Genomic DNA, 15,193 nt, shown 5'->3' with positions numbered 1-15,193 from the left:
AGTATACTTTCCGTATGGTCGATTTTAGTTGCCACAATGTTGAGAATGAAATGTGGACAAGATACCTATATATTTAATTTAATTTAAGTACCACATAAGTGTCGTATGTAATATTGAGAAATATTCCACCTTTCGCGACTGTAACAAAAGTTTTACTTATACTGGGCACGTTTGGCTTTATTTTAAAGCACTTCAATCAATCAACAGGAAGTAGACAAAATACATTAAACAAAACTGTGGACTTACAAAAATATTAGGACTTGAATATACCATCTGTCAGTGAAGTGCTCAGAACTATGTCAAATATAATTTTGTGTGTGACACACACAAACAGCATTTATTTGCTAAAACACTGATGAGCCAACACAAACGTTGAATATTGTGCTACCGCAGCACAAAACTACGAAAGGTGACTTGGCAATGGAGGACACAAAATACAGTCCTCTTATGATGCTTCAAAAGAGAGAAACGCGTCTGGTCTAAATAAGTCGCTTATTACAGTTGCAGAAGAGGGATATATTTCAATACCATTGGTAAAACTGCGACTGTGGAACAAAAACAAGAAATAGAACATGAATACCATTGTGCATGTGCCATACCTTTCACCGATGGAAGTATTTTAAAATAAAGCCAAACGCGCCGTGTGTATATAAAAACTTTTATTACAGTCGCGAAAGACGAAATATTTCTCAATATTACATACAACACCTATGTGGTACTTAAATTAAATGAGATATTGTTATACAGTAAATATTATATGAAATTTAGGTATCTTGTCCACATTTCATTCTCAACATTGTGGCAACTAAAATCGACCATACGGAAAGTATACGCTATGGACTTTTACCTCTGCAAACTCTTCAAAATTTCGTGCAATGTTTTACTACATTTAATGCTGCACATCAAAACAAAATTACGTCATTTATGGGGGGAAGGTATCAGGCAAGAAGACGTGTAAAAATCAAATTTTTTGGCCAAATAGTTTTTGTGAAATCGAATGATAAGTGTGTCAAAGCAGTGGGAACACCATGTGTCTGCACAGGCGAGAAGTGCAGTGATGACAAAATTGCGCACAGCGCGGAATGCGGGGAGCACGTGTCTGCAGCAGCGAAAAAGTTAATGAAGAGGCAAAGCACTAGAAATTTCATTCAAACGAATAAAATTCGTGAAGTAAGGCACTCCAATATTGTTTTTAAATAAAGAAAATATTAAGCACCGCACGAGGTATGAACTCATAACCTTTCACTTCGCAGCCTAACATCTTAACCGTTCCACTACCTCAGCTCATCAAACAGTGTAACTCCATACGGACTCTTTTCTTTGCTATCGCCTGAATTAGGAGTCTTATTGCTTGTTTGGTTTAATTAATTAATAGAATATGAAGCAATTGGTATAAAGAATGCTTTTTCCAAACTTTCTGTAAAAGAAAGTCTGCTATCAAGACATTGCTTTTGTTCTATTACTTTATTTATGACTGAACGTTTCTAAAACTGAAGACACTCGTCCATGCTCTGCACTGCTGTCGAGCTCTGGCAACGTCGTTCTCTGTTCATTGGCTGACTGTGTTTTGTGACGTCAGATGCGCAGACTCGGCCGCCAAGATATATGACGCGCACTTTAACACCTGTGTATTTGTAAAAATGCAACAACTTTACGTTGAAAATTCTTGTTTTGAATTGTGTTTACAAATGTGGTGTAGAATGGAAAGTATTTATATGTATATAAGTATGTCTACTCCTACCATACTTGAAAACCATGTATCAACTACAGGAAACAGTAAATTATTTTTCGATTTGTCTCTGTTTCGTAAACCTGATTCACAGCGTGCCACTTTATTAGTCAGTTCCACAAGGAAGTATACGCCATTATCTGTATGAAATAAAAGACACCATTATAGATATAAGTTTACACGATAATACATGTTAGTATTAATTGCATAATTACCTAGTAGTTGATCCAATCACCACCATTATCGATTATAGCTTGGCACCTTAGCCCTCTCTCCAGCAAATAAACCACATTTCCAAACTCTAAATATCATTTGACCCACTTCGCAACAAATGTCTTTGACTTTCAAAGAATTTTAGCAGCAGCTCCGTACGAAAGCTTTGATAATTTTGAGTGATTTACAAGGAACGCTGCCTTGTGATGCTTCAGATATTTTGCCCTCTTTTTCAACTACAACCGACAAAACGAAACAGTCAACCCACACTTAATCTATACAATGTGCAAAAGCGCATTGATTATGGATTAGAGGCAACTACGAGAGATATCGCTGCGGACATTACATTTAAAATTATAGCGTACACTGTCTTGTAGATCTGACTGTATATCACAGCAATCTTACTGGGGCCAGAAATAATCTAAATTTGGCGAAAAATTGATGTAGACTGTCAAAGCACCTGAAGATGAGCCCCCAGGGCTCGAAATGGATCGTGCATTAAAATAAAATCACAATTTGTGACTCGAGGTGGTTGTTCTTTATTTTACAAAAGTCATTATACATTCGCATTATACATTATGTAAATATGGCTGCATGCTGACTATTTAGGAGTGTTCTTTTTTATTTTTTACTAATTTTTTAAATTCAGATGCAAATTAGTTAGTCTTACTCATAACCTTTTACACATTATAAAAGCAGAAACAGAATAAATGGGCCACACAAAACATGAACTGAGCTTTAGCTGAATGGAGGCGTGTACTGTGGTCCAATGAGTCGAGATTTTGCCTCTTTTCAAAAGTTGAAAAGCGTGGAGTGCACTGATGGGTCATTGAGGCGTTTAACGAGCAGTGTGTCTAAGTAGGCCTCTATTGAGGCCGAAGGTGGTTCTGTGATATTTTTAGGGTTATTTTGTACCACATTTGGACACTCTCATTCAGGTTCTTTGAACATAAAGAACTCTGGTGTTTGGGCATAGGGTTTTAAACAGTAGTTGGGTATTTAAAATTCTCTCTGTGGCGAGTGCTGCAGTTTTGGTGGAAATGGTAAGAGTTAAGTGTATGTTGATTTATATATAAGGACAACAATACCTCATATATGTAAAGGGAAGGAATATATAGTATATTTAGATTTTGTAACAATGGCAACACACTGTTCCTAATTTTTTTATATATATAACTACGAGTCTCATGACATTCGCTGAATTTCTCCTGAAGTTTTTGCCGTGAAATCAAGAGCACTAGACTATCTTTCTGATGTCTATGCTTGTGGCACCTGATAAAATAAACACTGCAAAAGTAGGCTGTTAAGTTTGTTTGTTAAAAGCCTATGTGTGCCTTCGAATTTAAATTTATATGAAGACTTATGCCTAAGAACTTAACGTGGCTCACTTCTGTGATATCCTGATCATTTGAAGCTACCTTTATTGCATTTCATTCTAACGATTTAGCTTCACATGTCTTCATTTTTGTTTTAGCTACATTTATTTTCGGTCCATTTTGATGGAACCAAGATTCAAATTTCTCTCAAATATTTATGACAAGTTCTGGAATTTCCTAAGTCACCTCATTTTCAATTAGAAATGATGTATCGGCAGCAAACAAAACTGAATGAGCATCAGTATCAAGTGGTAGGTCGTCTGCGTAGAAAAGGAACAGATAGGACAGAATATCGAATCCTGCTGAATTCTTGGCCAATTATTTTCTAGTTTGAGGACCAATTTCTTGAATTTGAAGTTATTGTTGTTCTTTGTTCCCTATTCTGTTAAAGCTGAACCATTGTAAAGCAGTGTCTCTCTTTCAGTATAAACGTAATTTGCGTAGAAGTAAGGAGTGGTTCACTGAATCGAAAGCTTTTGTCATGTCACAGAATATTCCTATGACCTTTCTACTCTTATCTAATAGGAGCATATTTTTTGACTAAACTCATTGATTGCGACACCCCAGGGCATCTCGACTGGCCCACTTAATAGCTGATCTCACTCTCACAGAAATTGTCTGAACTTATTAGGACAGCTGGTGGAATGTAACATGTATTATACCCTTCAATTTGGTAACTCAACGGGGTCTAATCACTAATGAGTGTATCGTTATGAATATGGCATACTTGAAGAAGATAGTGGATTCTCTTTTCCACCGAAATGAGGACATTGTGAAGTCTGGCAGAAGTGGTGTTACAGGATATTAGCAAAATGCCTCTTGAGGATGACGAGTTCTTTGTCCAGTGTGATTACTACACCTACACGCCTAGAGCTACACGAGCACTCTGCAGTTCACAATTAAGTGCCTGGCAGAGCGTTTGTCGAACCACCTTCAAGTTATTTCTCTATCATTTCACTCCTGAACAGTGTGCAAGCAAAACGAACACTTAAATCTTTCTGTGCGAGCTCTAATTTCTGTTATTTTAATAGAATGATCATTTCTTACAATGTAGGTGAGCGCCAATAAGATATTTTCTCATTTAGAGGAGAAACTCGGTGATTGAAAGTTCATGAGAATAACCCGCCCCTACGAAATGATTGCCACCCCAGCCCGTGTATCATATCTGTGGCACTCTGTCACCTATTTCGCGGTAATATAAAACGAGCTGCTTTTCTTTCATCTTTCTCAATGTCCTCCGTCACTCTTGTCTGATGCGAATCCCAGGCCGCATAGCAATACTCCAGAAGAAGACGACAAGTGTAATGCAGGTAGTCTCTTCAATAGACCTGTGGCATCTTCTAAGTCTTCCGTTAATTGGTTAACCCACTCTATAGAGATGAAAATATTGTTCAATAAAGGTAAACCTATCTAACTTCGCAATATTAAGGAAGTAAATGAAAATCCGAATATTCAATATAGAAATTGCATATTTTAAATGTAAGAGACAATTACGTAATGAAAACTTTTGAAGTTATAAAATATAGTAAACAAAGTAGACATGCTACCTAATTTCACCATAGCATAACTAATTCTGTGGCGCTACATGCTTTAACTTCGTGAAAATGTGTTGAATTCCGAGATAATTTTGTTTTGTATTGTTAAAATTCGCTCAACGCATTTTTAATTCATTTCCGCATCAGTGTCACTGTCACAAACATTTACAAAAGTATTACACATAAAAATGGTAGCATCAGGTGAAACAATGGACGAGCAACTTTCATCGAACCATCACAGATAAAAACAACACTGAATCCAAGAACTTTTATCCTTACCACAGCAATAGCTCTCTTTACAAGTTGCACAGATGCCCTCATTTCTTGTCTTCTTTCACTTAAACACTGATTTCACTGTGTAATAGTGGTTTACTTGGTTAACGTTCATGCTGAACCCTATTTCCTGCATCTGTATTATGAAATTAACTTCTAGTTCGCTTGTAAGAGCAAACGATCTCCCCATTTTCCCAAATGTCACATTGTCTTTGTTGTCATCACTGTGGTCCATAGTTATTAAAGTACTCCACAGAATGGAGAAATGTTTAGCATCTTTGCATATCGATCACATTTCTTTCAAAAACTAATGAAGTGCTCCACAAAATTCATCAGCTGAATAAGACTGTCTTCTCTTGCTCACATAGCTCTCATTTCAACTGTAAGCTCTATATATATTGAGACATGAAACTTCTTTAAAAAATTGTATATGTGATTGTGAATATATTCCAGTATATAAAAAGTCGAATTGCTTTACACAAGCAAAGTATGAAACAAACATCTGAAGAACGAATAAATCACAATATATCAAAATGATGGGGCTATTTCACCCAGTCAAGAGGCTATTCCGCCCAGCGTATTTCTGTGTCAAAGTCGTAAGCATTTACCACGTTTTTTTGCACTTCTGCACTCACACATACTTCGTGAAACCATGTAGCACACTAAAAAAACAAAAAAAAATAACTCTGCCCGAACAGGCCCTGAGCCCAACGGTACCGACTGGCCGATGTGTCATCCTCAGCCCACAGGTATCAATGGATGCGGATATGGAAGGGCAAGTGGTCAGCACACCACTCTCCTGGCCGTATGTCAGTTTACGAGACCGGAACCGCTACTTCTCAGACATGTAACACCCCAGTTACATAGCACATTGCTAGCACGTCATCCAGAGGAGCTGCCTGTAACACTTGTTAGTGCTTGTTTGATATCTTCTTCAGACTATGAAGCACTTGGCTTTTGCCTTTTGTAATATACGAAACATCTGTAAAAAGGAAACAAAGAAAACGAGTTCCGTGGAATTTTCCCAATAATACCTCAATTAAACTAGTAATTTCACTGAGAAGAAATAGCCCCACGTGAACAGGGCGAAAAGCAACTCCATCTGCAGATATTTCGAAAGATGCAGCAAATCAGACCTTTGTGAATAAAGTCAGCAACATTTGTTGATACATACACTGCATATGTTCTTATACAGTGACAATAACAATTTAAAATGTCACGTTATTGTGCATTGTACACCTTAATTTGTAAGGTTGTTTTCCTTAACTATGGCAATAACCCATCACATTTCGCTCACCTCTAGAGCTTGTTCTTCTGTCCTGTCAATAATGTAACAAAAATACTCTTACTGCAACCACACGCGGCCACACAGAGATACTGGCGCACACTGGCAAACCGACCTTGACTCTGTGAGGAACTATTGCATCGTTGCAACATCTCTTATTTCAGGCTGAATATCCCCATGAGCGGAAGAGCCCCGCTCTACTCTAACCCTTCTACGCACAGTTGCTTGGACATGGAGCCATTGTTTCTGCTATGGACACAAAACTTAAGAGGAGTCGTCGTTTTCCTAAGCGAATGATTCAGTAATAAGGCTTCTAAGCGAAACTATGGTGACTAAGATTATGAGTATGTTCCACTGGTAATACAAATTGATATGAGTGTCTAACTAATTGCTTGACCCTTAATGAATGTGCATTGCAGGATCAGTGCAGCAAACCACGTATTTCTCTCCACACACCAGTGAATTACTTATATGATCTGAGACTTTCCCGGCGTATATGCTGTTTGAAGAGTTCTCGGGTGTCCAGCCGGGTACGATTGTCGAAGGTCCACGATACTTCGGCGAATAATCATCATCAGCACCACCTGATTATGGCGGAACGGTCACGCGCCGAAATATCGTGGGCATTCGACGATCGTATCCGGCTGGACACCCGAGAACCCTTCAAACAAAAAAACAATAAATTACTTGTTCCGCACACAGCGTTCATTCCCGCTCAAAATGACTTCCCCGTGTGAAGACATTCCTGCCATTTGTTGGGGACGGTTGGAACTGTGTGTAGAAGGCCTACCTTACTTAAAGACAAAGAATGTGTCTGCTATCACGAAGTAAAGTATGTCACGGAGTTAGGTAAGTTTAGCCTATTTTATGGCATTACGCAGGGTGCGTCAAAAAAATGTATACACACTTTGAAGCGTCAGAGAAAATTGATTTCCCGTTTTACAATGTTAAATTTCTGGAAATGGAAAGCTAAAGTCAAATTGGAAAAATAAATGTACTTTGCAAATGTGATTAATGTTCAAACTGGTGGCCTTCAGCATCAATACATTTCTGAGTACGAGTCACCACTGATTCCGACATCATACCAAAGTGTCCAATGAGATTTCTGTCCACACCGCCTGAATCTCATTCCAAAGTGTGTGCAGGTAACGTGGTTTACGTTTGTACACCCCATCTTTTACTGTGCCCCATAATAAGAAATCCAGCGGCGTGAGGTCTGGAGAGCGTGCAGGAAACTCGATTGGTCCCCTGCGTCCTATCCACTGGCCTGGCACATTGTGATCCAGGTATGCTGGTACGTGATAGTGCGGCGGGGCGCCATCTCGTTCGAAATAAAACTCATCATTACCGTATAATGCACGAATGGCAGGGAATATGGAGTGAGCAAGCATTGTTAGGTACGTTTCTCCAGTAACAGTACCTTCAGGGCGGAAAGGCCCAAATCAGTCCCCTTGCAGACAAACCACACCACACATTTACACCAGACAAATTCACAGCCTTTTCAACTGTAATGTAAGGATTATCTTCAGCCCAGTACACACAATTGTGCCTATTGACAGTTCCATTGAGTTTGAATTGGGCTTTATCCGACCAAATTATACTACCCATAAATCCCGGTTCACGTCTCACCATCTCCTGAACCCATTCACAAAATTCTAACCTTCGATCTGGATCGTCGTCACTTAGCTGTTGCACCAGCCTTGGAATGTACACTTGAAACTTGCCTTTCTTCAGAATGTGTAGCACACTACTAGCACTTACATTACTCTCACGTGCCGCTTGCCTTGAAGATTTTTGAGGCGAACTCTGAAACAGTTCCAAGACCGCAGTTGTGGAATCATCACTTGTAGCTGTACGAGGTCGCCTTGACCGACCTTTTCCCGGCGGGGTCAGAGATTTTCTCTGCCTCGTGATGACTGGGTGTTGTGTGATGTCCTTAGGTTAGTTAGGTTTAAGTAGTTCTAAGTTCTAGGGGACTGATGACCATAGATGTTGAGTCCCATAGTGCTCAGAGCCATTTTGAACCGACCTTTAAGCGCATCACACATTGTTCCATGAATTTCGAATTTGTCTCGTAGACTTGTAATTGTTGACCTTGAAGGTGGTTCTGTACCATACTCACTTCTCCACTGTCTTCGAACCGCAGCTACAAACTTGCAGTACCACTCAATTATCTGCTTCCGCTCTTCAAAGCTCAAACGCACGTCCGCCATGTTGTAGTTACTTCCTTGCGACTGCTGCCACCTGTTGAAGAAACATAACATTACTTTCTCACAGATATTTAACCTTGTTGAACGGGAAAGAAATTGTCTATGACAGTTCAAAGCGTGTATACATTTTTTTGACGCACCCTGTAGATCACTGCCATATGGAAAGTGGAAAAGAAGTCCTTAAAGAATAACACGACAATATTTCCAATTTATATTTCAAATTTTATGTCTTAAGTGGACTTGCCTTCGTATCGCAAGTGTTGTACTCGGCCCTGCTGATTTCTCACGTGTCTTGTTTCAGCATCGTTAGCAGTGCGCAGGCGCAAGCGATCCTGTCTCGCCACGCGAGCCTGCTGGAGCGCATGGACGCGTGGCAGAAGCAGATGTTCGCCGACTGGGCCGCGCAGGTGCCGCAGCAGTGCAGGGACAACCTCAAGCTGAGCCTGCTGGCGCGCAAGCAGGACGCTAGGGACCTGCTGCTCAACTTCCACCCGCAGGTCAGCACGACCGACATTGCATATTTGCCCTGTCTTGAAACGTAATGTTCCCTGGAATCACCGAAAGAGTCTGAAGTGTAAAACTTAAACAGCCCGAATTAGAAGATACCAACATCAAACTTCACGTGGCATCTACATCTGTATTAATTACACCTACTGCCTCGTGATGACTGGGTGTCTGTGATGTCCTTAGATTAGTTAGGTTTAAGTAGTTCTAAGTTCTAGGGGACTGATGACCATAGCTGTTAAGTCCCATAGTGCTCAGAGCCATTTGATCCAATTATACCTACAGCAATACACAGCAAGCCACCTTACTGGGTGTGATGTGTGGTATCCGGAGTGCGCCAGTCACACTACTCCCCCTCTCCCCTCACACTCGCTATTACACTCTCGGGGGGTATGAAGGAGTAACAACTGTCGCTAAGCCTTCGTATAAACTCGAAAATCAATGATTTTTCGATTACTAGTAAGAGTATCGACAATGGTTCCTTTACACATTGGTGATCGATGCTTGCTAAAAGAAGCTAAAAACTCCGATAGGGCACATTCCAACAAGGAACCCTTTGAGTGCGAGGTCACAAGTTAAATCTTTATTCAGGCTCATTTGAAAGTGTTGTGTTAACAATTGTTGTTGTTGTTGTTATGGTCTTCAGTCCAGAGACTGGTTTGATGCAGCTTTCCATGCTACTCTATCCTGTGCAAGCTTCTTCATCTCCCAGTACCTACTGCAACCTACATCCTTCTGAATCTGCTTAGTGTATTCATCTCTTGGTCTCCCACTACGATTTTTACCCTCCACGCTGCCCTCCAGTACAAAATTGGTGATCCCTTGATGCCTTAGAACATGTATCCCCAATTCTATTCAATACCTTCTCATTAGTTATGTGATCTACCCATCTACTCTTCAGCATTTTTCTGTAGCACCACATTTCGAAAGCTTCTATTCTCTTCTTGTCTAAACTATTTATCGTCCACGTTTCACTTCCATACATGGCTACAATCCATACAAATAATTTCAGAAACGACTTCCTGACGCTTAAATCTATACTCGATGTTAACAAATTTCTCCTCCTCAGAAACGCTTTCCTTTCCATTGCCAGTCTATATTTTATATCCTCTCTACTTCGACCATCACCAGTTATTTTGCTCCCCAAATAGCAAAACTCATTTACTACTTTAAGTGTCTCATTCCCTAATATAATTCCCGCACCATCACCCGATTTAATTCGCCTACAGTCCATTAACCTCGTTTTGCTTTTGTTGATGTTCATCTTATATCCTACTTTTAAGTCGCTGTCCATTCCGTTCAGCTGCTCTTCCAGGTCATTTGCTGTCTCTGACATAATTAAAATGTCATCGGCGAACCTCAAAGTTTTTATTTGTCCATGAATTCTAATTCCTGCTCCAAATTTTTCTTTTGTTTCCTTTACTGCTTGCTCAATATACAGATTGAATAACATCGGGAATAGGCTACAACCCTGTCTCAGTCCCTTCCTAACCACTGCTTCCCTTTCATGCCCCTCGACTCTTATAACTGCCATCTGGTTTCTGTACAAATTGTAAATAGCCTTTTGCTCCCTGTATTTTACTCCTGCCACCTTCGAATTTGAAACAGAGTATTCTAGTCGACGTTGTCAAAAGCTTTCTCTAAGTCTACAAATGTGAGAAACTTAGGTTTCCCTTTCCTTAATCTATTTTTTAAGATAAGTCGTAGGGTCAGTATTGCCTCACGTGTTCCAACATTTCTACGAAATCCAAACTGATCTTCCCCGAGGTCGGCTTCTACCAGTTTTTCCATTCGTCTGTAAAGAATTCGTGTTAGTATTTTGCAGCCGTGGCTTATTAAACTGATAGTTCGGTAATTTTCACAGCTGTCAACACCTGCTTTCTTTGGGATTGGGATTATTATATTCTTCTTGAAGTCTGAGGGTATTTCGCCTGTCTCATTCATCTTGCTCACCAGATGGTAGAGTTTTGTTAGGCCTGACTTTCCCAAGGCTGTCAGTAGTTCTAATGGAATGTTGTCTACTCCTGGGGCCTTGTTTCGACTTAGGTCTTTCAGTGCTCTGTCAAACGCAATATCTGTCACGCAATATCATATCTCCTATTTCATCTTCATCTACATTGCCTTCCATTTCTATAATATTGTCCTCAAGAACATCGCCCTTGTATAGGCCCTATATGTACTCCTTCCACCTTTCTGCTTTCCCTTCTTTGCTTAGAACTGGGTTTCCATCTGAGCTCCTGATATTCATTCAAGTGGTTCTCTTTTCTCCAAAGGTCTCTTTAATTTTCCTGTAGGCAGTATCTATCTTTCCCCTAGTGATACGTGCTTCTACATCCTTACATTTGTCCTCTAGCCATCCCTGCTTAGCCATTTTGCACTTGCTGTCAACCTCATTTTTGAGACGTTTGTATTCCTTTTTGCCCGCTTCATTTAATGCATTTTTTTATTTTCTCCTTTCATCAATTGAATTCATTATCTCTTCTGTTACCCAAGGATTTCTATTAGTCCTCGTCTTTTTACCTACTTGATCCTCTGCTACCTTCACTATTTCATCTCTCAAAGCTACCCATTCGTCTTCTACTGTATTTCTTTCCCCCTTTCTCGTCAATCGTTCCCTAATGCTCTCCCTGAAGCTCTCTACAACCTCTGGTTCTTTCAGTTTATCCAGGTGTCATCTCCTCAAATTCCTACCTTTTTTCAGTTTCTTCAGTTTTAAACTACAGTTCATAACCAATAGATTGTGGTCAGAGTCCACATCTGCCCCTGGAAATGTCTTACAATTTAATACCTGGTTCCTAAATCTGTCTTACCATTATATAATCTATCTGAGACCTTCCAGTATCGCCAGCCTTCTTCCATGTATACAACCTCCTTTTATGATTCTTGAACCAAGAACTATGATTAGGATATGCTCTGTGCAAAATTCTACCAGGCGGCTTACTCTTTCATTCCTTCTTCCCATTCCATATTCACCTGCTACGTTTCCTTCTCTTCCTTTTCCTACTATCGAGTTCCAGTCACCCATGACTATTAAATTTTCGTCTCCCTTCACTATCTGAATAATTTCTTTTATCTCATCATACACTTCGTCAATCTCTTCGTCATCTGCAGAGCTAGTTGGCATATAAACTTGTACTACTGTAGTAGGCGTGGGCTTCGTACGTATCTTGGCCACAATAATGCGTTCGCTATGCTGTTTGTAGTAGCTTATCCGCATTCCTATATTCCTATTCATTATTAAAGCTACTCCTGTATACACCTGACCAGAAGTCTTGTTCCTCCTGCCACCGAACTTCGCTAATTTCCACTACATCTAACTTTAACCTATCCGTTTCCCTTTTTAAATTTTCTAACCTACCTGCTAGATTAAGGGATCTCACATTCCACGCTCCGATCCGTAGAACGCCAATTTTCTTTCTCCTGATAGCAACGTCCTCCTGAGAAATCCCCGCCCGGCGATCCGAATGGGGGACTACTTTACCTCCGGAATATTTTACCTAAGAGGACGCCATTATCATTTAAGCATACAGTAAAGCAGCATGCCCTCGGGAAAAATTACGCCTGTAGTTTCCCCTTGCTTTCAGCCGTTCGCAGTACCAGCACAGCAAGGCCGTTTTGGTTGGTGTTACAAGGGCAGATCAGTCAATCATCCGGACTGTTTCCCCTGCAACTATTGAAAAGGCTGCTGCCCCTCTTCAGGAACCACACGTTTGTCTGGCCTCTCAACAGATACCCCTCCGTTGTGGTTGCACCTACGGTACGGCTATCTGTATCGCTGAGGCACACAAGCCTCCCCACCAACGGCAAGGTCCATGGTGCATGAGGGAAGGGGTGTTAACAATTATGACAGGGAAAATATTAGCTGCTAGTAACTCACCATGTGCATCAGAAGGGGGACGGAAAATAAGTGTTCGGGAGGTGCAGACATCAACCATCTATTGGTAGTATGTGTTACACTTCATGTAATGGGCATCGTCGACATCAAGAAATGTTCGAAACAAACCATTAAGTTCCACCATGAACGCCGAATTAAAACTGGCGTGTCGAATGGTTACACAGGTACACACCGTCAAGATTGAAGGCGAACTAATTGAGAGTTACAAACCGTTCAGGACTTTCAGCTAGATATCCACCCTTAAGGAATGCATATAGAATCATGTCGCTGTAACGGCATAATGGAAATTAATGGCATATGATGGCGTGCAACCGAATGCGAAACAGTCTGTCGTGGAGCTCATCGTGAAACTGGCCATCCTTTAAGGCGTAGCTGCAGGTAGTGCGACAATATGTTTTATAGGCACAGTAAAAATAAACAACCAGAGGCTTAATTTGTCCAGTTGTTTCAGGATCACCGACGTTGAGCGCTGTCGGGATGGGCTAGCACTTGAATGGGTGACCATCCTGTCTGTCGAGCGCTGTTGGTAAGCGGGCCGCACTCAGCCCTTGTGAGGCAAATTGAGGAGCTACTTGATTGAGAAGTTGCGGCTCCGGTCTCGGAAAATGACATACGGCCGGGAGAGAGGTGTGCTGACCACATGCCCCTCCATGTCCGCATCCAGTGACGCCTAAGGCCTGAGGATGACACGGCGGCCGGTCGGTACCGTTGGGCCTTCATGGCCTGTTCGGGAGGAGTTTAGTTTTGGTTTTAGGTGGTATGAACTGCAACGTCACACACTTTTCAGGAGCGATAGTTTGCTATAAAGGAGTATGATTTTATTACACAGACCAGAAATCAAGCAAAATCAAGATCTTTCGACCAGCTATTCACCAAAATCAGTGGTCATATCATGGTTGTAGTTCTCTTACGCCCATTTTCCCATGCTTGCTTGCTGTGATGTAAATATTCCCTACTACCCTACGCGCGCGAAAAATAGTCGGAGGAGGCAGAGCCCTTTCAACTTCTCGCAGAACAAGAAATAACTTTCCAGCCAATTTACCATCCATATTAACAGTCGGCATAATTCTATACGAAAGCATTAAGGCACTGATGTTAATTGACCTCGAACAACACTCTTAGTATCTCTAATTTCCAGGGTCCCTTTCATATGGCTCTGAGCACTATGGGACTTAACAGCCATGGTCATCAGTCCCCTAGAACATAGAACTACTTAAACCTAACTAACCTAAGGACATCACACAACACCCAGTCATCACGAGGCACAGATCCCTTTCGTATACATTTCCTCTTCAAATCAAAGTTGAAAACAAATTTCGTACTGAACGATGGGAAAAATTTGTTTATCTCATCTGCTCATTTTCGGACCATTTCCGCAGTTTGCTGTGCATCGTCAAATCGTTTGAAATTTAGTAATCTTAAGTCTTCCAGTTCTGTAGCACTGTTTGAAGTTCTACAAACATCCACTGCTTCGCTTGAAATCACTGTAATCTTCATCGCGCGCAATTTGATGTTCATAACCTAATAGGTAACTATCATGCACGTCCTGTAAATTGTATCGAAACACTCAAACACCAGTTTTTGTGAAAAGTGTTCCTTGTCCTCCCTTGAATATCCGTAGTTTTCTTTATGGACCACAAGGGCATATTGCTGCGGACTTATACTAAATCTCTTCATAATCGTTTTAACTACGCTGCGGATGATCTTTCACGTACGTAATCATATTCATTACCCGCTCCTTGAACAACGGTTGTCCTTTACTACGTTTCACTGGGGACGCGATTTGTGGCTTCCTGACGAAGATGAGTAACTACATGGTTCGACATCTGTTTCAGTATCACTCTCGCTTGTTAAGCACGTACCGTCATCATTGTACTCCTCGAGTACATTGTCCACACAGTCGAGCGTATACCAGACCACACATTCAAGAGACTCATCTTGTAGAAACATTAACATTTCATCTGCCACTTCTTTCTCAGTCTGCGAAATCCTTTGGGTTCCTTTCTGAAGAAATGTCAGCTTCGGCAGCTGTTGTTGTGGATATAATGCAATGTTCGCTTTGTCTATTGTTGGCATTGCTCCGTTTTGCATCAACACCACTAACACTGTAGCACTGTTGTGAATTAGTCACCGTTTAAACAGTTCAACTGCACTTCGTAGTCTCATGCTGTGC

General features: G+C 40.8%; 1 protein-coding gene across 1 annotated transcript in view; it reads left to right on the top strand.

Annotated features, from left to right (window-relative positions):
• The window catches only part of LOC126474748 (dynein beta chain, ciliary-like), a 734,368-nt gene that overhangs the window by 108,116 nt on the left and 611,059 nt on the right, over window positions 1–15,193 (top strand). The window contains exon 12 of the mRNA XM_050102225.1: window positions 8,923–9,118. Coding sequence (XP_049958182.1) covers window positions 8,923–9,118 — 196 coding nt within the window. The remainder of the gene's footprint in view (window positions 1–8,922; window positions 9,119–15,193) is intronic.

The sequence above is a fragment of the Schistocerca serialis genome, chromosome 4 (assembly GCF_023864345.2).
Source record: "Schistocerca serialis cubense isolate TAMUIC-IGC-003099 chromosome 4, iqSchSeri2.2, whole genome shotgun sequence".
Classification (NCBI taxonomy): Eukaryota; Metazoa; Arthropoda; class Insecta; order Orthoptera; family Acrididae; genus Schistocerca; species Schistocerca serialis.
This window is presented reverse-complemented; position numbering and strand designations above follow the sequence as displayed.